This window comes from Vigna unguiculata, chromosome 8 (genome assembly GCF_037176805.1).
Source record: "Vigna unguiculata cultivar grain cowpea cultivar isolate G323 ecotype 2 chromosome 8, ASM3717680v1, whole genome shotgun sequence".
Lineage (NCBI taxonomy): Eukaryota > Viridiplantae > Streptophyta > Magnoliopsida > Fabales > Fabaceae > Vigna > Vigna unguiculata.
In genome coordinates this window covers 36,525,996-36,546,001 of record NC_140799.1, presented here as the reverse complement: position 1 = coordinate 36,546,001, position 20,006 = coordinate 36,525,996, and the positions used below count along the sequence as shown (strand labels likewise).

At 32.0% G+C, this 20,006-nt stretch overlaps 3 protein-coding genes across 3 annotated transcripts; 1 reads left to right on the top strand and 2 right to left on the bottom strand.

Annotated features, from left to right (window-relative positions):
* The first annotated feature begins 762 nt into the window (after positions 1 to 762).
* LOC114194690 (uncharacterized) lies at positions 763 to 3,305 on the top strand. Its single transcript, XM_028085056.2, has one exon. It carries the CDS (start codon positions 1,234 to 1,236, stop codon positions 3,085 to 3,087), a length of 1,854 nt encoding a protein of 617 aa, XP_027940857.1. The 5' UTR covers positions 763 to 1,233; the 3' UTR covers positions 3,088 to 3,305.
* Positions 3,306 to 7,296: 3,991 nt separating this feature from the next.
* LOC114194678 (protein phosphatase 2C 37-like) lies at positions 7,297 to 9,393 on the bottom strand. The gene is made up of 4 exons (XM_028085041.2): positions 8,778 to 9,393; positions 8,358 to 8,672; positions 8,061 to 8,166; positions 7,297 to 7,931 (listed from the first exon to the last, which is right to left on the bottom strand). Exons 1-4 carry the CDS (start codon positions 9,234 to 9,236, stop codon positions 7,609 to 7,611), a joined length of 1,203 nt encoding a protein of 400 aa, XP_027940842.1. The 5' UTR covers positions 9,237 to 9,393; the 3' UTR covers positions 7,297 to 7,608.
* An 8,608-nt stretch (positions 9,394 to 18,001) lies between these two features.
* Positions 18,002 to 18,745, bottom strand: LOC114195124 (uncharacterized). Its single transcript, XM_028085515.1, has one exon. The coding sequence runs from the start codon at positions 18,743 to 18,745 to the stop codon at positions 18,002 to 18,004; it is 744 nt and encodes a 247-aa protein (XP_027941316.1).
* Positions 18,746 to 20,006: the final 1,261 nt, after the last annotated feature.

Sequence of the window (20,006 nt, the reverse complement as noted above, 5' to 3'; positions counted from 1 at the left end):
TTATTTCCTCTTCATTTCATTTCTTTCTCGGATTTTAGTTTATTTTTTTAACCCTTTTCTGCATTAATAAAATGGATAAGAGTAAGCTAGGCTTAAATTCTATTCAAGGACACAATATAAATGGAGCTGAAAATGAAAAAAAAAAACACACTAAAATTATATGCAACTTTCTAAACAAATAAAAAGGATTTATGTAGTTATTTTTCTTAAGAATATATTATCATTTAATTTTAATATTTCAATTAACGTTTTTCAACTTTACCTGTCAAGGTTATATTATAAATATACGTAAGATAATACGCTGAATACAAATATTTTTCAAATAGTTATATACTTTTATTGGTATAATTAGAGATGTCAAAACGGGTAATCTGGTAGGTTAAACAGATCTAGCTCACTCAATTAAAAAAAAATACAAATATTTTATTTTTTTTGGTCATAACTAAATTATAATTCTAATTAAAATCTAAATAAACTTCAATATAATTCAAATACAAACTAAAATCATAAAAAATACAAATTATCTATGTGTTGGCTAAAAAAACAACTAACTTGATCCAAATATAAAGCTTAAATTAACAAAAATCATTTATGTGATCTTTTATTTGCAGGTTGGTCAACCAATTCAGCTCACCACAAATTTAATCTAGATGGACTAGATTCTATGTTAGCCAAATTAAAAATCAATCCGTATTATAATTTATAAAAAGATTTTAATCCGTATTATAATTAGGTTCACTCGCCCTCCCAACTCATTTTTAGGTATAATCTTTTCTTCACTTGGTCCAGCAGCTTCAGCATTTCAAACTATCTATCTATTCACAGTTTATATCAGCAACACGTACCGCTTCCTTTTTCTTCTTCTTCAGGCAACGAAGAGAGTAACAATCACAGAAGCTGGAAACTGCGCCACTCACGTTCTACTCTTCCACGTTCACAGACTTTTTCTTCCCGCATTTTGGTGTCATTCTTCACTGACACGCGTGTCCAAGAACTCCGCAAACCGTGTCCAACTCCACAAACATCGTCGGACACGATTCGCCGGCGTGTCCGTGTCGGAGACGCTTCGGAAGTGGGACGCGAGGCAAAATTGCCGTGTCTGGGCTTTATAATGATTCTCGTTTTTGAAACACTGAACTAGTGTTGTTGTTTTTTCGATGATTCTGGTTTGAAAAACTAATTTGTTTTGCAATTGTTTATGTGTTTAGCTGGTGGTGTTGGGTGGTTTTTGAGATGGATCTCAGGCATTTTAGAAGTGAATTCTTGCCCACAACACTCAACCCATCTTCAACATACCTTCAACTTTCTCCTCTCAGGCCTTTTCACAAAACCCCAAACCTAAAATTCCATTCACACAGACGCTTTGCAGTTGTATCACTCTCCCAAATCCCTAAACCAGTAAGTGAATCCTCAATTTTGGGGCGGAATTCAGCGGGCACAAGAAGGGACCTGAGGTGTTACGCTGGTCGTAGCAAGAAGTCTGGTGGTGATGGCTCCTCGGGTGGTCGAATTGAAGGCGCTGCAGAGTTACGGAGTCGGTGGAGGCGCATTAATAGCGCAAGAACCAAGAAGTATGCGGAGTCTCTGTTCTACAGGCTGAAAAACCCTCATGGTGGTGGGAATTATCCTGATAACTTCACTGAGGATGAGCTCCAACAGATTGGCCTCGGGTATGATCGAATGGTCCGGTTCATGGAGAAGGATGACCCAAATTTGCGTCATCCTTATGATTGGTACAAGTATGGTCAATATGGACCCTACTCTTGGCGTGGGGTTGTTGTGGGCGATCCAGTTCGGGGAGGGATCACGGATGAGTGTGTGACGCTAATCGGTGAAGTGAGGGACCATGAGGAGTGGGAGAAAATTGAACAAGCTGAAATGGCTGAAGATTATGGAGAAAAAGTGAAGCAGCTGGATCAAAGCAAGTTAAGGTATTTTTGGGTATTTGTAAGGCACCCAAGGTGGAGACTTTCAGAGCTTCCGTGGGAGCAATGGACGCTAGTTTGTGAAGTAGTACTTGAGGCTGGTCAACAGAGATTGGATAAGTGGAATTTGATGGGTAGACTTGGGAACAAGGCTAGGTCGGCGATAGGGCAATGTGCTGCATGGATGAGACCTGATATTGTATATGTGAAGAAGCCTGTGTTCCAGTGTAGGTTTGAGCCACAGGATGGCTTTTTCAAGCCACTAATTCAACAACTTAACCCTGAAACAGAACAGGATTTTCTTTTTGAGTTGGAAAACGATGATGGTAGTGTTGAGTTGTGTACTTACTACGGCGGATTGTGTAAGATTGTGAAGGTGAATCAAAAGGCATTTGTCGATGATGTGGTGAATGCGTATGATAAATTGAGTGATGAGAAAAAGTCAAAATGTTTGGAGTTTCTGTTGAAAAACCATCCCGTGGAATTGTTACATCCATATACAAAGGAGTGGAAGGCTAAGTTGGAAGAGATGGAGCTGGGTTGTGATGCTCCTGATGAAGAAGATGATGCTGTTGTTGATGATCCTGATGATACTGAAATTCTCGATTGGATTGAGGATGAAGGTAGTGATGATGACGCAGATGATGATGATGATGAGGAGGAAGAGGAGCTGAATGATGATGATGATGATGATGATGATGTTGATCCCTATAAAAACCAAGATCTAGTGATGGACATGGAGGAAGGTGAAGACGGCAAATATGAGGCCATGGAAGAGGATGAGACTGACTTTAATTGGAACGAGGAGTTTGAAAAAGCATTAGGTAGCGGGGATGCAATGGAAAATCTGGCAAGGAAGGCTCTTGAAACCAATAAAAAGCTGAATAAGAAGCAACCAGTGATGCACAATGTAGAGGAAGAGACAGCACCCTCAGTAGATGGAGATGAAACTGCCTTGAGAGGCAAGCGAGCAAAGGTGAGTCCAGAAGAGTGGAAGTATATTGGGATTGGAAAATGGAGAAAAAGGATTAAGAGAAGCAGAATTCCTCCAGAGCTATTTTTGCGAGCGGTTGTTAGACCTTTCACTTACAGAAATCTTGTAAAAGAGATTGTTTTAACTAGGCATGCAATCTTGGATGGTGAAATTGGTGCACAAGGTTAAGACATTTGCCTTTTACCTGAAGCCAATATGTTGTGTACTTGTGTAGGAGTGATGTTGACTAGTCTTTAGATGGTTCAGCATTATTCAATTTCCATCATGTTGTTCAAGTTGAGGAAATAGAATAGACAGAAATATTTAGTGAGTTTTCTTTATGCTTATCTAGTTGCTGAAAAGGATGAAGAGTACGTTTTACAATATGCAATATCAGTTTTGGACTACTTGATAATCTACTTCTATGTATTTATACTGGTGTTTCTGTGCATTGCTCCTCTTTACTGCCACTGCTTAGTTTTGTTTTTGTTGTTTACTGCCATCCCGTTGAATTTGGAACAATGTCCTATCTGATTACTTTATTTTATTTTTCTGTTCTTCACTTGTTTGGGAATTATAGAGGTAAGGAACTTCTGCTCTAAAAACGGAGAAGGATGGTCTGAACTAAAAAATAATCACTTGATAAGTAATGTGTACACTTTTTTCCTCTTAAATTCTGATGTAGCCAAATGATCATATTGCTTAGCTGGTAATTGGGTCCATGAATGGTAAAGGTGTTGATTGAATTCATTGCCAGAGATTAGTTCTGGATTTTGAATTGGATGGGCCTGTTTGGATAATCTATAAAAGATTGACCTTTTCTCTTTGGGCCTTGATCTGGGCTTCAAATGTCCTCATTAATGTTCTGGCCCTGAACCTTCCATTGTAATTGAACAGTTGTGTGGTAGCAGAGTCCAGTTGTGTAAGTTGTAATTGGACCAGAGAAAGGGAAAACTTACCAATGATTAATCAACAACAGCCAGAGGTTGAGATGAAGCCTCCACTTTGTGTTTGACAAGCTACCAGAATCTGATGCTCCCAAGTAAGAAAAAGTCCAAGCAAACTTCATCAAATGTTTTGTTGTTTATTTATGTCTAATGTTGGACGAATGGTTTTTCAACTAATATTGTTAATATTATTATTATTATTCTCCCACTTTCTCATTCCTTACAAACATTATTGTTCCTTGTGGATAGAATATTTAGGTAATCACCAAAAGTGGAACACTCATGGTCAATCTCATCAACAAAAGCCAAAGCCACACAAGTTTTAAACGCGTGGTAACTTGCTTTTGGAATATAATCATATCTAATACTTTCCCACTCTTCAGAATTTTCCTTTACATTTTCAAGAATTTGAAAATGAAAACATTTACATTCTCATGTTTGGTACAGATTATCACAAAAATTGTCAAAAAGTAAATTTTCTTTTCACGAAAATATTTGATGTAGATTTTGACTATATAGTTTAATCTATATACTTAATCACTTTCGATACTTGTTTATATTAAATGAATTGAATTTAAATTATGAATAATAAGTTGAAACTCACGGGGTTTATTGCAATGTCGCTATGCTATGGTATGCATAATTAATTTATAGACTTTGACACACGTATATAGATAATACACACATACACACACGACACTTTCACCGTCAATAAATTGTGCATCACAACTTCGTATAAAATATCTGAAAAATTATTAACAATAAGGTCCTCTATGACTAATATATTAATTTAGTGTAGTTATGGTTTTAACCAAGGAGGAAATGCAAATAATGGTGATTGCAAATTATCCAACCTAGTTGAATCACTTCTAAACCCATGAAAATGTAATTAAGTTGAGGGAATAATTAGCAAATTGAATGCAACTTGATTATACCTTATGTGAAGGGAAAGTTTCCTTATCATTTTACCAAAAAAATCTTACTAAACTATGAAGTCCTTACATTTTAACCATGTAAAACAGGGTCTCTATTTATGTTGGTCCACCCCTTTTTGCAATTTCAAGTTATTATATTATCCTTGATTTTTAGAAACAGGATGGACCCTATCTTGGATATTTTATGATATATGATTGAACCATATCATGCAAATAAAATTTAATGAACACTCTTTGTTGTCTTCTTTGTAATAAAGAAAAAACAAAAAAAATGAACAATTTGACAAGCAAAAATATTAAGTACAAGGAGTAAGTATCAAAACAAAACTAACATGTTGGACATGGAGAACACAGTTGAGAGTTTTGGTTACAATTTTCTTCTAAAAATAGTTATAATTTTTGCCAACATATATACCAAGTGGAAAGTAAGAGTAAAGTTTTGGTATTATGGTTTGTTGTTTATAAAATATTCTTGCGTTCGTAACATTGTTTAATAAATTTGAATGAAGGGTTTTTCAACTATTATTCCCCCACTTGTGCATTATTTCTTACCACATTATTCCGTAGGGATAGTATATTTAGGCAATCATCAAAAGTGGAACATTCACGGTCAATCTCATCATAAGAGCCGTGGAAACTTTAGATATATGTTGTTGCAACATACTTGTGGAATAAAAACACATTTCAATAACCTTTTTCACAATGTTCTTTATAAAATAAAACAAATGAATTATATTTCTTTTATAAACTAAAATTGAGTTATACACGTTCATTTTTTTTAAAACTTTTTTTCATTTAACCTAATAAAGCTTATTTTTATAATCAAAAAAATCGATAAAAATTGAACCGGGTCCTAATGGTTTCTCTTTCTCTCTCTCTCTCTTTTTATTCCATTGATTCTTTAGATGAATGTTAGAGAAACGTGTGCACTTTCCATTGAATTAGAACATAAGGATGCTATTTCTTCTTTTCTGGTTTTTCTTTTCCTCTTCTGAAAGGGTGCCTAACTCTTGTAAATTTGTTTCACAAAATTAAATATTGTGACCCTTTTTTCTCCATTTTGGCCACTTGGTTGGGGCACTCTTCGTATTTGATTCTATGTGAAGGGTTTGGATAGGATAATATTATTGCACCTCATATCTTATCCAATTCTATACATGCCAAACCAGGAATGGGAATGTGGTTGATTCATGCCCTTAGCTTTACCTTCTGCTTCATCTTTCAACCTTATCCTCACACCAAACGTTATTTAGGATATATGAAGCTACAATTACACTCTTCAACAAACCAAAACCAAGAGATAATTGGGAATTATCAAATTAATGGATATTTTGAGAGGGAGTGAAGAACACTAAGGATGCACGACACCGATAAACTATAAGTTTTATCTGCACAAGGATTAACATCATTCCAATCTAAAATCTTTAGAAAATATATTTATCGGTCTTTATCTTTATATATTGTACAATTTTTTTATTTTTACTCGATGTGACACTAAAATCAAATTATAGAAAATAAATAATTCAGAAACTGATATGTGATACACCGTTAACTGCACTAATAATTTTTTATTGAAAAAAATCTAATTGAGACATTTTATAAAAAAATTATTGAAATTTTTTTAAAATCATGGATCAAACTTAAACAATCAAACAAAAATGCCGACTAATTAAACCTATATATTATATATTATATTATTTCCAGAAAACTATTTGATTATGTTTAAAAAATAACCGTGTACGTTTGCATATTTAGGAAGATCCAAGCCACGTTCTGTAAATTGTTCCATGTGATGTCTAGAAAGTGGGGAGAAGGAATGAGAAAAATGAAAAATTGCATGTCGAAAAACTGGAGTGGTGGAATATTATTGAAGCATGAAAGTGGGATTGACTACTGAAATCATGGCTTTAAAATATCTGTGATCAGAATTCACAACATTTTGGGTGCCAATCTGCTTATCAAATCATGTCTGATTTTCTTTTTTCCTCACCTCTCATTGTGCCTTAAACGTTCTTTTGCCTCCTTTATAATATAAACCTCACCCAAAATTCAAACCTAGTGCTTCAGTTTCAAGGTCACACCCACCATTTAAGTGATTCTTCTGTAAACAAATTCACGTTTCCAGACTTGTCTCAGAAAACACATTCGTTGTTGCATATTCAATATTTAAGGTCAAATTAATTCAATTTTCTGCAGGAAACAATAATATTAAACACATAAAATTGATTCCTGGATGGAACCAGTCTATCACGTGGATGAAGCTAACAACAACGTGGCATGTGCTGGTGAAGGTATCAGAGTTCGTGAAAAAAAGAAAATAACGACATATTCTTTCTTTTCTAAGAAATCTGCTAAAAATTTTAGATATTTTCTTTGATTTTATTTTCTGGATCTGTTCTGGGCATTTAAATAATTTAATGTTTTATCGTTTCTTGGATCTATATTTCCTTGGTTGGTCATTTTTCACTACTTTAAAGTTGACAGATAGAAGATAGAAAATGTTGAAACCAAATGAATAGATGCAATTTAGTAATTTAAATTTCAATAATTGATATAGCTACAAGCAAAACAAGGGTTGCCTTGGTTGATACTTTTTTCACTACTTTGAAATTTGGCATAATTTGGTGAACGTTTACCTGAAATTACAATTTTCACCCTCTTCTTGATTTAAAATACTTACTAGTATTTAGTTACAATCACATGGACTCATGGGATGTGCGCCACGTAACACCTTCATTTTCTACCCTTTTTGTCGTCTATAACAAAAATCCAAGGAATGAAGGTTTGGGGCGGTTGATTAGAACATTCAATTAATTATTAATTCCTTTTTATTGTTGACCCTCATCTCTCCTCAAATCAACCACCACCACGCTCACATTATCGGAACTGTGCCTCACCAACGCCAACTTCGTCAGCAGAATGGAGGCGTCGGAGCACGCCTTGTCGGAGCAATCCACCGCCGACTCCCTCCCCGGAGACGCCGCCGCTTTCTGCGCGTTCAGACACATCCGCGCCACCTTACACGCGGTGTCGTTTTGCACCGTGTCCCAAAGCCCGTCACTCCCTAGTATCAAACACTCATCCCCCTCACTCCGGTCCGTTACCGTTACCTCCGGTTCCGAGATCACGTACGGCTTCAGATAGTTGTCTCCTGCACAACACAACACAAGTTCATTAATCCTTCCGAACAACTCTCTCCACTATGCTATAATGCGCACAGCGCCTGTATTTGTATTTGTATTTGTATTTGTAGAGAAAGAAAAGTTTGTTAGATTAATACCTATGGCTCTTGACATGGCCAAGACCCCAAGCACTCTAGGCCCGTCCCAATATATCACGCGCCCGCCCGCATCTTGGATCCGAAGCAACTCGTCGGGTCGATCCGGCTGTTAAAAACGGATACCAAAACCAAAAAGGTTTGATTGTTAGTGCAAGTGTTTCGACACACACCAAAGTTTTCCCCTCCACTAACCCTTAGTGGAGCCACCACAATAAACCTAAACGATTCACGCGTGTCAAGAACGCGCCAGCCATATCAATTCAGATCCCAAACCCATAAACTCTAAATTATTATTACCTTGTGGTCGTCGGAGAGTGGAACGGGTGCGCTGTTCCGGCAGAGCACGGCTCGTGAGTCGCCGCAGTTGGCCACGATGATCTTTTCCGGAGTGACGACGGCAACCACCGCGGTGGAGCCAACGGCGTCGCAGCGCGGGGTCTGAAGCTCGCACCTGCATGCGCGTGTCTCGTTGGTTCTGCTCCACCTTTGCACCTCTTCGTCCATTTGAGCGAAACTCTTCTTCATCATCGATTCCCATTCCAAATTCTCTTTCGCTTTTTGAATCTCCTCCTTCACTATCTCGTGTAACCTCTCCTTGCACATAGTCGCCACCTGTAAAAAAAACATCACAGTAACTTGTTAACGAACAAGATCCGAGAAAAAGAAAACGAGTATCATGATTTTAATTTGTAGAACTATAGTTTATAGTTTATTTACGTGTGAGCATCCGTGGCCGTCAAAAACAGCGAAGAAATGAAACCCTTTCTGGTCTTCTTCACGACTTTCCAGGCAAAACGAAGGATGCACCGAAACTGCGTCTTCCATGTCCCTCCTCCTGCCACAAACCGAGGTTACCCCATACCTCGGATACACCTCCTCGACCACACCCGTTGTCGAGTCCAAAGTAGAAACCTTCGAACAATCCGTAAGCGAGACATCCTCGACTTCCTTCGATTCAGAACTCTGAATCGCGTTTTCACACTCCCGCGCCGGAGAAGCGCGCTGATCCAGCTTCTGGCGCTTCCGAGGATTCTCCGGCGCCGGGATTGCCACTCCGGCGATGTATTTCAAAGGCAGTTGGTCCAAACTCCGGCGAGTGAAAGGGCGCGAGGCAGGCTTGGTCGGAGAAGGAGTCTCTCCGGCCTCTCCAACAACGCCGCAACAAATCCCAGCCATCCAAAACGAAACACTGATTGAAACCGTGTAAATGCTTTCACTAGCAAATTCTTCTTCGATTGTCGAGAAGAAAAGATCGAAAATTAGAAGACAGTGGAGAACGCTATTATTGCTCTGGTGAGATACGATACACGAAACGCACGTTCAATTGAGATTGGTTTGGGGGAGAAGGTTTTGTAGAGAGGGAAGAGCAACCGGGCAGGCACGTGGGGGCCACACAGCTGCCCGTCACCGTCACGGGCATCACCCGACACGTACAGTTGGAATGACGTCGAACCATTTAATACCCACATGCAATCCCAACCCTTGATCGTATCCTCTCCTCCCTCTGATTCCTACACGTGGTCCTGTCCTTTGTCGCTCTACACGTGGACCAATGAGAACTCCCCACGCTAGGACCAAACTTGTTCCTTTTCTGACACGCATATGGTCCTTTACACCCTCTCTCTCACACACCCGCTCAATTTTTCTCCTTCGCATTTTTTCTCTCTTTTAGGTGTCACCCCTGATGATGCTACCACGTGGCGACATCGTAGAATATGAGATTCTTGTCTGATTCTCTCATCTCCCATCGTTGACGCCTCCAGTCTTGATTCATGCTTTTTTCTTTTCAAATCTTTTCTATTTTAATTCAAGTTCCTTTCATCGTATTATAAATACAAAATATCTCTCTACTTTTTTAATCGCTCACTAATATCTATTACTATAAAACATAGATTTTTCACAATTCTTAGATATTTTTTTTTTACAGAACATCGTAAATAAGTTATCAATTGAAACAAAATTTAAAAATATATTTATTCCATTTTCAACACATCAAAATGCCTTTTCTTTTTAATAAATGTATTATTTGTAACTTGTCGTATGTTTTATTAATCTTAAACTTTTGATTATTAATTTTATGTATTTAAAAATCGATATACTAAATTTGAAGTTTGTAACCATCAGATTATTTTCTAAGAAAAATACATCACACTTACATATATTAATATATACAAATATTTATAAAATTTTAAGATTATAGGATACTCTAATTATTTTATTTTTAACAAAACTTGTGTAGTTATAAAATAAACAAGAGTAGAAACGTCTGAGGAAAATGTAAACAAAAATTCTATCCATTCATTTATTATTATAGATTTTAAGCATTTATCAATTATTGCATGTTCTTATCAACAGGACATTTAGGTTCCTTTCAATTATTTTTTAGGTTTTTGTTTGTTGAAGAGTAAAACATATCGGAAGAAAATAAAATAAAATAAAATTACGTGGAAAAAATAAATACATTTTTCTCGTTCTGTTTTTTCGCTTTAACTAAATTATTTTCATTTTTCTTCGTATTATTTGCTCTTAACTGAGTAAAAATTTAACGATGAATGAATTTTGACAGAAAAATAATTAAGCCTGATATTAAAATGATGAAAAGTTGATAGAAGTTATGGTTGAAATAAATGTAAAAAGTGGAGGAGTTAAAGGTAGTGAATGTGTGTGATGCGTGGGTTGGCGTTGGTTCCATTTGTCGAATGAAAAGGTTGTAAGTAAGAATGAGAAAGAGAACACGTGTAGGATTGCATGTGAAACATGATTGACCCTTGCACCAATACCTTAGCTTCCTCATATTATTAAGAGGACGCGTGTCCAATACTTAGGTACATTCCAAACAACCATCTTTCTTCTTCTACTTCTCCTTTCACACCTTCACCTTTTTATTTAATTCAAAACAATTATCCAGGAAAATAAAAATCACCATTTGTTTTTTACATCAAAGACTACAGAAACAGTTTGCTATTAAATAATTCAAGATATTTTACTTAAAAAATAATTTATGAATGTGGACGACTTGAAAAGAAACTCATACAAACAGACAAACAAATTTATAAAAAAAAAAACATTACATACGGTAGTAGAACAAATACAATTTGTACATGTATTTCTCAACAATATCATTAAAAAATAATTAATATCTTTTTGAGATAATATATTTTTGTTTCTTTACATGGCCGAAACAATGTTCGGTTTCATTAGTAGTATTGGCACATAATTTTTTAACTTGTGCTCTTTGTACCCTATTTCGTAACTTTTTTTTAAATGGTAGTTTATGCTTCTTTAATTATATATTTTTTAATATATTTATTAATTTACAAGGTAATTTTCTATTGTATTTATACCCCTTTATTAACAAACACCTTGGGTGCATTTATAATTTGCAAATTAATGTTAGTTTTTGCCGTCTATTAGGAAAAGAAAACACGAATGATTTGTTGAAGATGATGGTTAGATGTTTGACACCTGTGACACATGTCAATTTCTGGTCCAATCAACGTGGAGGAATATCTATACAGCTGTGATTCATACATTCATTTCACAAACTCAACACAATAAACAATAACTATATCATATTATAAATTATAAAGAATATGAATATATATAAATAAAATGTCCCTGAACTATGGTTGATTTTTATAAGTGAAACCATCAAAGTCCACATATTTTATTGTTCCTGGTTGGTAATGAACATAGTTTTATGACATGATGAGTCATAAGTGTGGCAAACAGTGAAACATGAGAGCCATGAAGTGGCATACCCTTCACCATGTACGCAATAATACAACCCTAAACCTACATATATGCTACGTAAGACCATTCTTTGGCATATTCTGGACTTTCAAATGTTCTTTTAAAAAGGTAGATGATAATAAGAACTCTTTTGGAAGTTTTTCAGTTTAAAAATACTTAAATAAGATTATGAGTTATGAAAATAATAAATTATATTTTAACTTACAAAGACTATACTTGTATTCAAAATATCAATAGAATATAATTTATTTTTAAAATTTAAAAACTAAAATATATTAAAATTAGAAACGAATTTCAATAAAAATTGAGGAACATGATTTGATTGTATAGAGTGTGGTTTTGGTATTCTTTAGGGTGGTGTGATTTTTGGGGAAGCTAAAAACATTGCGGGTGGGACACTTGACATTGCAATTTCCTACGAAGCTCAATGTTTGCCACGAAAGCCATGAAGTTATAATCTTGTGTCGTTTATGGCCGAACTAAAACATTGTGACTCACTTGCCTCTGCAATTTCCGACGAAGCTCAATTTGTGCCACGAGATGGCTATTACGTACACGTGTGATATACTCTTCTTTTGCTATTTATTCTTTTTTTTTAAGTGTTTATTCTTTGATTTTATCAGTAAGAAGTATGGAAAATATTCTTAATGGCCCACATCTAAGCCCATGAATGCAATTCTCAATCACTTGGCCCAGAAAAAACAAGTTGAACTTCAATCACTGTGCATGCAATGCAACACCAAAAAACAGTTACATAAATAGTTGAATTTAGGTTATTCTATCAGTGAAACCCAAGTGCCAGAGGTATATCATGAAGATATCAATTAGGGTTCTTTTCCAATTAAAGTTAGAAATTTTTCGTTTTAAGTAAGTAGCTAGTAGCTAAGAATATTTTTCTTTGACTGTATTGGTGTACCTGTGACAAATATATCATCCAGAATCATTTTCCATTTAAAGTCAAAATAATATAAATAAATAGATCAATATTAATACTTCCATTATTATTGGTTGATTAATCACTTGAATTACTTGTTTGAGAAAAATGCATAATTTATTTCTTATAGATATATAATATTAAGAGTCTTCCTCAGTTAGCTTGGATAGGATTTGAACAAACTCGTCAACCAATCCACTAAAACAATATCAAGTTGAATTGGGTTGAATTTTTATCTTTTTTTTTTCATGTTAAATTTAATCACATACAATTTAGTTTCGGACATATTGGATTGAATCAAGATTTTGAAAAAAAAAAATACTTTTGTTAGAAATTGTAACTAACAATTACATAATTCGCTCTTCGTCTCATCAAATCCATCTAATCTCTTCCTCAAATTATGTTTCCAATCTAAATACTAACTAGAAAAACAAGATAAAACTATAATTGAATTAACCTACTTATTTTCTAAAAATAATAAAAAAAAGCACAATTGAGATCTGCTACATCAACCTAAATCAGGACAGAAAAACGGAAACAGAATTTAAAAACGAAAAAATGCGCAGAACTGAATTCATTAAAGCAAACCAAGATATAACTACAAAAATAAGATGAGAAAAAAAAAAGTGTTATAATGAATAGTATTTATAGCTGTGATTTGTGGAAGTTTCCTGAAGAAGCAATGGTACTGGTAATGTATTGATAGGTCCGTTTAGTTGTTTTCTTTAGACAGTGAAAAGAGTGGTAATACATAGACACACACGTGCTAGGTCTCTGGATTTCTCAGTTCTTCTCAACTCTCTGAACAACTGCTCTGAATCCACATTAATACTGCATTTTACACTTCAAGCCAAAACCATCCAAAATCTATAAAAAACAACAACTTGCTCAAATACTACGTACCATGCATCATTTACTTTACGTTAACCAGAACCAATTTAATTTAGAATTAAATTACAATATTATCATTTATTTTCTAAATCAATTTTTAAAATGTTTTAAAGTTTGGAACTTATTTTCAATGTCACATTAGTCATCAAATATACTTTTAGTTCCAAATTTTATTTTTAAAAAAACTAGAATTTGTATGCCCTAAATTTAACATACTGTAAAAAAATTTCATTAATAGTCAATTTAGATACCAATTTATAAAATAATGATTTATTAGTTACTAAAATAATTATTACAATAAATCAAAAGTTACAATTATTTGTTAAATTGGTCATTAATTAATGTTTGAGATAACTAATGTTTAGTGATTAATTTATTTTAATAACTAAATTTTAGAAGTCAACTGACTAATTATAATTTTTTATTTATAATAATGACTAAATTAGTCTAAAACTTTTAATTATTAAAATTAGTTATTAATGAGATATTTAAGAAAAACTAATAAATTTTAATTTTGTTTGTAAATTTAAAACTACAATCATATTTAATCCTATAATTAATTTTAACCATGGTTTTTAATTGTGGGTCAAAACTTTATTTCTTTTGGAAAGAATAGTTAGGTCTAATGATTGTAATGGTGATATATAGAAATATATATAATCCGAACAAAAAATGCTCTAAGCCTCTGATTTGCTGTGTTTTTTATGCATACAATGATATTACATATAAACGAATCTGCAATGATGCATGTGAAGGTAGGTAGAAGAAGGTGAATTCCCCTGGTAAGGTATACATCAATGCCTCTCACTCTCTCAAGTTGTTTCTGTTCGCAGATCGAATAGTTAAATAAAACAGCATACAAAGTTTCCGTTGAAATGAAAAGCAGAGACTGTGTCATAATAAGGTGGCTACCACTGTTTTTGAGTTACTATAATTACAACGCTCTCCATTTTCCCAAATGATGAATAAAAATGAGTAGAATATTGTAACTTTTTTATATGAAAAATCTTTTTTTACACCATTTGACGATTATATAAAAAATATTTTTTGACACTTTTGACGATTATTTAATAACTTATATAAGAGTAAAATAATATTAATAAAAATTATTTTTTATATTTTTAAAAGAAAAAGAAAGTAAATAATAATAAATAAATAAAATGATGTTAAATGTACTTTCTATCTATACCATGAAAAAGTTTAACAGCTATCCTTCCATGAGAAAAATGAGAAAAAACAAAGACAGATACGTACGTTAAGAAGGCTTGTGAAACTAGGCCATGTCACTGTGATGTTTACAACATTAATTATGTTGTACAACGATGTCTTCAATTTGAATCCGTGTGGTTAGTTGAGTTTTTGAACGCGTTAGGAAGAAAATAATGAAAAACGAAATTTTAACTCATCTTTTTTTCATTTATTTTTAATTCAGTATTTCGATCATAATTAAATTATCTATATTTTAAATTTTTTTAATAATATAACATAATAATTTAATGATGATTGAAATAATGAATTAAGAAACGGTAAGAAAAAATATATTAAAATATTATTCCGAAAATAATAGCTGAAAAAAATTCATGGAAACTTTAGGGTTATGATGAGGTGAATTAAGATTCTAATTCATTATTGTTAATTAACAATGTCAATTTTAAGGTGTTTTGATCTGATTTTTTACGTTGAAAGTGAAGAGATACGAATTTAAAGTAGAAAAAAGAAATAACTCCACGTGTTCACGTACATAATAAATAAATATAATTATGTACTATCTTTTTATCATGAAATATCGTATTTGATTTTCATCACCTTATTGAACAGTAGTATGATATTAGTATTTTTTTTTATCTAATTAGGGAATATTCACAAATAAAAAATAAAAAAATTAAAATGATACCTCAATTAATTTGATTTATTCCGTGAATGTCATTTTTATTTAAATATTTAACACACTAGTATAATCTTTTATATTTTATGAAAAATTTTCGGCTAATTTCTTGATGAAATACATAAGAAAATAACTTTTGACTATTTTTTATTTTATTTTTATTAGTAGGTAACTTACTTATGTATAATTGGTTGTCATAGAATTTTAAAATATTTCCAGTAAATTTTCATGTAAAAAAAATCACAATAATATGCGAAATAAAAATTCATAACTAATTTTCTTGCGAAAACAACTATCTAAAACTTCGTTTTTTTACTCTAAATTTAAATTTTATAAATAATTTTTGTTACTAATTTTAAATTCACAAGTAATTTTTGAAAAATTAAATTTTTACATTTATTTTTTTCCTGTAAATTTTATACATTAAATTTTATAAACAATTATTTTTCCCGTAAAATCAATTTTTTTTATTTTTTTTACTAATATTTTTACAAAAAAAGTCCACAGGATTTTCTTATAAATTATTTTAAAAAATACATAACTTTTATTTTCATATTATTTTAATTCAGGTGTAAATTTTTCAAATTGATTTTTAACTTTCACTCATTAATTTGTCACTCAAATCAGTGTCTTAATTTTGAATAAAAAGACATTTAATTAATTTAATTAGATTGTTCAAAGTAAACAAGTAAAATATTAATTCATAGTTATATTCAGTATATATAATTAAGTTGTTCAAAGCAAACTACTAAAATATTATATTAAAATTATTCTATATATATAAGTCATTCAAAATAAATTATTACAACATCAGAACAAAGTTATTATGTGTTTATAATTAATTTGTTCAAAATAATCAAATATGACATATTACATCAAAGTTATTTTGTGTATACCTAAATCGTTCTAATTAAATGACTAAATAAATGAATCTAAGGTATTCAATACATTTAACTAAAGTAGTTTAAGGTAAACAGTGAAACATCAAACCATAAATATTTGATGTAGGTAAATAAAGCAATCAAAGTTCATTGATTATACATTGACTATATGGTTGGATGAAAATGTTTCACCAAAAATAAATACAAAATTTCAACCTAAACTAGTCAAACAAAAATATTATAGTTCATATACAAAGTCAAACAAGAGTATTAAGCTAAAAAGTTCAGCTTAAAAATTTATATAAAAGCTGCAAAAATTTGACCTTATTCATCCTAAAAAAATGTAGAACTAATCGTATATTTACCTAAAACAAGTACTCTAATTTTAAGGTAAAAAGTGCATAAGCACATATAAAAAGTAATCACTTATTTTTAATACTTTCATACAGTTTATATTATATTCTGTTATAGAAAGTTGTTATTAACTTTGTACATTGGAAAATCTTTTTCAAATTTCTTAAACAAATAACTCAACTTCTAGACTTAAATTTGAAAAGAATTACCTCAAATATTTCGGTATGAATGTTTCTATTTTATAAATTTTAAGTCGAAAGAGACATGAATTCTTCCTGTGAAAGATAATAATATTTTAATTTAATTTTTTTAATTTATTTTTAACTTATATTTTTATTATCACTAAAATAATATAAAAAAATGATTTAATAAAAATGATGAGTTAAAAATAAATAAAAAAAATAAGTGAAATATCATTGTTCTGAATTGATATTGATATTGTATTTTTTTTTTTCATCATGCGTAGAAAGAACGCTTTTTCAGCAATAAAACGAGTTATTATTTTTGTAGAGATTTTATGGGGGTGGGGTTACTACTACTGTTAGTTACGTGGAATTCATGTCATGTCAATTAACTTCTAACTGTCATTTAATGTCACTTTCTTTCACTGCATCAATACCTTACACTTAATTTTTTCTTCTTTCTCCAAACTTTCACGTTACTTTATGCATCCAATCTCTACGTCTAAACTGTAAATTATTATTTGGATCAGAGACAAAAGAAAAGGATAACAATAAATCAGATTAATTTTTTAATTCCTCGCTTGATTTGTGCAAAGTTATATTTCTACAATAATTAAGGATATATTTCGATGTATAATTAAATGACAATGCAAAAATATTTTATGTTGAAATTGAGTTTAAAAAATAATATAAATTTATACAGCCAATATTCTATCAAAAAGTTATTGTAATTGTTCTTGTTTTTCTTCTCCTTCGAGTTCAAGTTCATGAAATTTAGTTTCTTTGTTTTATCATTTTATTACTTATTGAACTCATACTGATCTCAGACTAACATACAAAACAAACAGAAAAACACTATGCATTGCATGATGAAGGAAACAGGAAAAACAAAGATTGTAAAATGCAACAAAGAGATAATAGAATCAAACATTTTTCTGGCAACAAAAAATGGAGGATCAAGAAAGAAGTGACTAGGGGAACAAGGGTTACAAAGCAACACTGAGACTTAAAATGTATAATTAACTTGAAAACTTGTGCTTCTTGTATAAGTTAACAAATAACTACTCAACTTTCTGTTGTTTCCCTAGCCTGAGTTCAAGATCCAAGTCTTCGATTCTGTGATGAAGCCCCAGTGGGATTTCCACAGGTTGAAGAGCCAGGCCTTTGTCCTTTGAACATGGTCTGAGGAAAAGAGGAAGAGAACAAATGCTGTTTTTCAGTCTCTTGCAACTCATGTTTGGTCTGTCCCAACAAGGTGATGAATTTTGAGACAAACTTGTTTCAACAAAATTACCACATTCCAAGCCTCCGAAACTGTACTCCTTTTCTTGTTCTGAATTGGGAGACCCCATTTGTCGAAAGATAAATGAAGAAGAAGAGGTGTGTGAAAATTTATTTTCTTGTGAGATTGATCTGGTTGTTGAAATTGTAGTTGCTTGACTAGAATAGCTATGAGAATGAGTGATACCACAGTTTATCTGGGTGGAGAAGAGTGGTGCAGAAAAACGATGATGATTATGATTACCTAATAAGGGTTTGATGGTGTGATGGTAAAAGGGTTGATAATTGTGATGATGAGGGTTAGGGTTTTGTTTGAGCCTAGCCTTGTCCCTTCTGTGAATATTCATGTGACCCCCAAGAGCTTGTGCAGACCTGAACTCTCTCTTGCAAAAGGTGCAAGAGTAAGGTCTTGGAGGCCACATGCTAGCAGCTGCGTCTTCTGCAAAACCCCTTTCTTCCCAATTGTTCTTTCTGTCATCTCCAATAATTACTGCATTATCAACCTCTGACTGTGACTTCATCATGTGTTCTATTCCTCACAAACACTGAACACTGGTAGTGGTGAATTGAAGATGGTGATTCAGAGTAGAAAATATATATGATAATGGCTTCCTTCTACAACAGTTAACAAATTAAGCCATGAAAATATATAGCAACTGAGGAGTCTATGAGGCAAAAGAAAAGTACTAGCTGTAAAGGTTCTGAATCTTTTTTTTGGCTTTTCTAGCAGGTTATTATTACTGCTACTTCTTTTCATTATTATATTATCTATAATAATGGAAATAAAAAAGAAAATTTGTCCACATTTTAAAATATCAATTTTATCCTTTAAATATAATAATTTATTAAATTTTTAAAATTCACTATTACTTTTACCAACTTTTTATAGAATCGATTATCTCTGCTCCTCTTCTTATTCTTTATTTATCAATAGTTATTCTTTCATCTGTATTGATATATTTCACTTTATTTTTAATAAATATAATTTTAGTTTATATATTAACTTAATAACATTATAATATTTAAAAAATATATACACAGGTACAATAGCACATGTGTTTACGCTAGTATATCATAACAACGATATGAAATATTTATCAGTGATTTTGCTTATGACTATTTAGAAAAATAGTGTACCAATCATTTTAGTAAGCTTTTTTCGTTTATAAAATTCAAATATTTGCTTCTGTCTAGTTTTTTCTTGAAATTAATCTAGAGCTTCTGTCTAGTTTTTTCTTAAGATAACGACAGTTAAATAATAAAGATAAGCAATTCATTAGTCAGGGTTAGAAATATTAGTAATCCTTCAATATTAGTAATTTGAAGGATATGGTTATGAAGATAAAGTATAAATTTACAGAAAAACTGTAAATACAACTCCTTTGAAGCTTCCATGAACCCTACGGTTTGTGGTGGGAAGAGTTTTGACTAATAGCAATGTCATGCAAGGAAGAGAAATAAAAAGAAAAGTACATATAATATTATATTTAGAATTATAATTTTTATAATATTCAAATAATGGATTGAAACTGAAAAATCACAGTAAGTATAGGTCATTTATAATACTGAACCAGCACCGTAGCCTATAGGATAGGCCCCTGTAACTTTGCCACTCCCAGTAATTCAAGTTCTTAACATGTGGAAAAAAATTTACCTACTCAAATTTCTTCATTTTCCTCTTCCTAATTAAAGTGTCTTCATGGATTGAATTACTATTACCTAGTTATTCCCCTTAAAGGTTCTTTTATATATATATATATATATATATATATATATATATATATA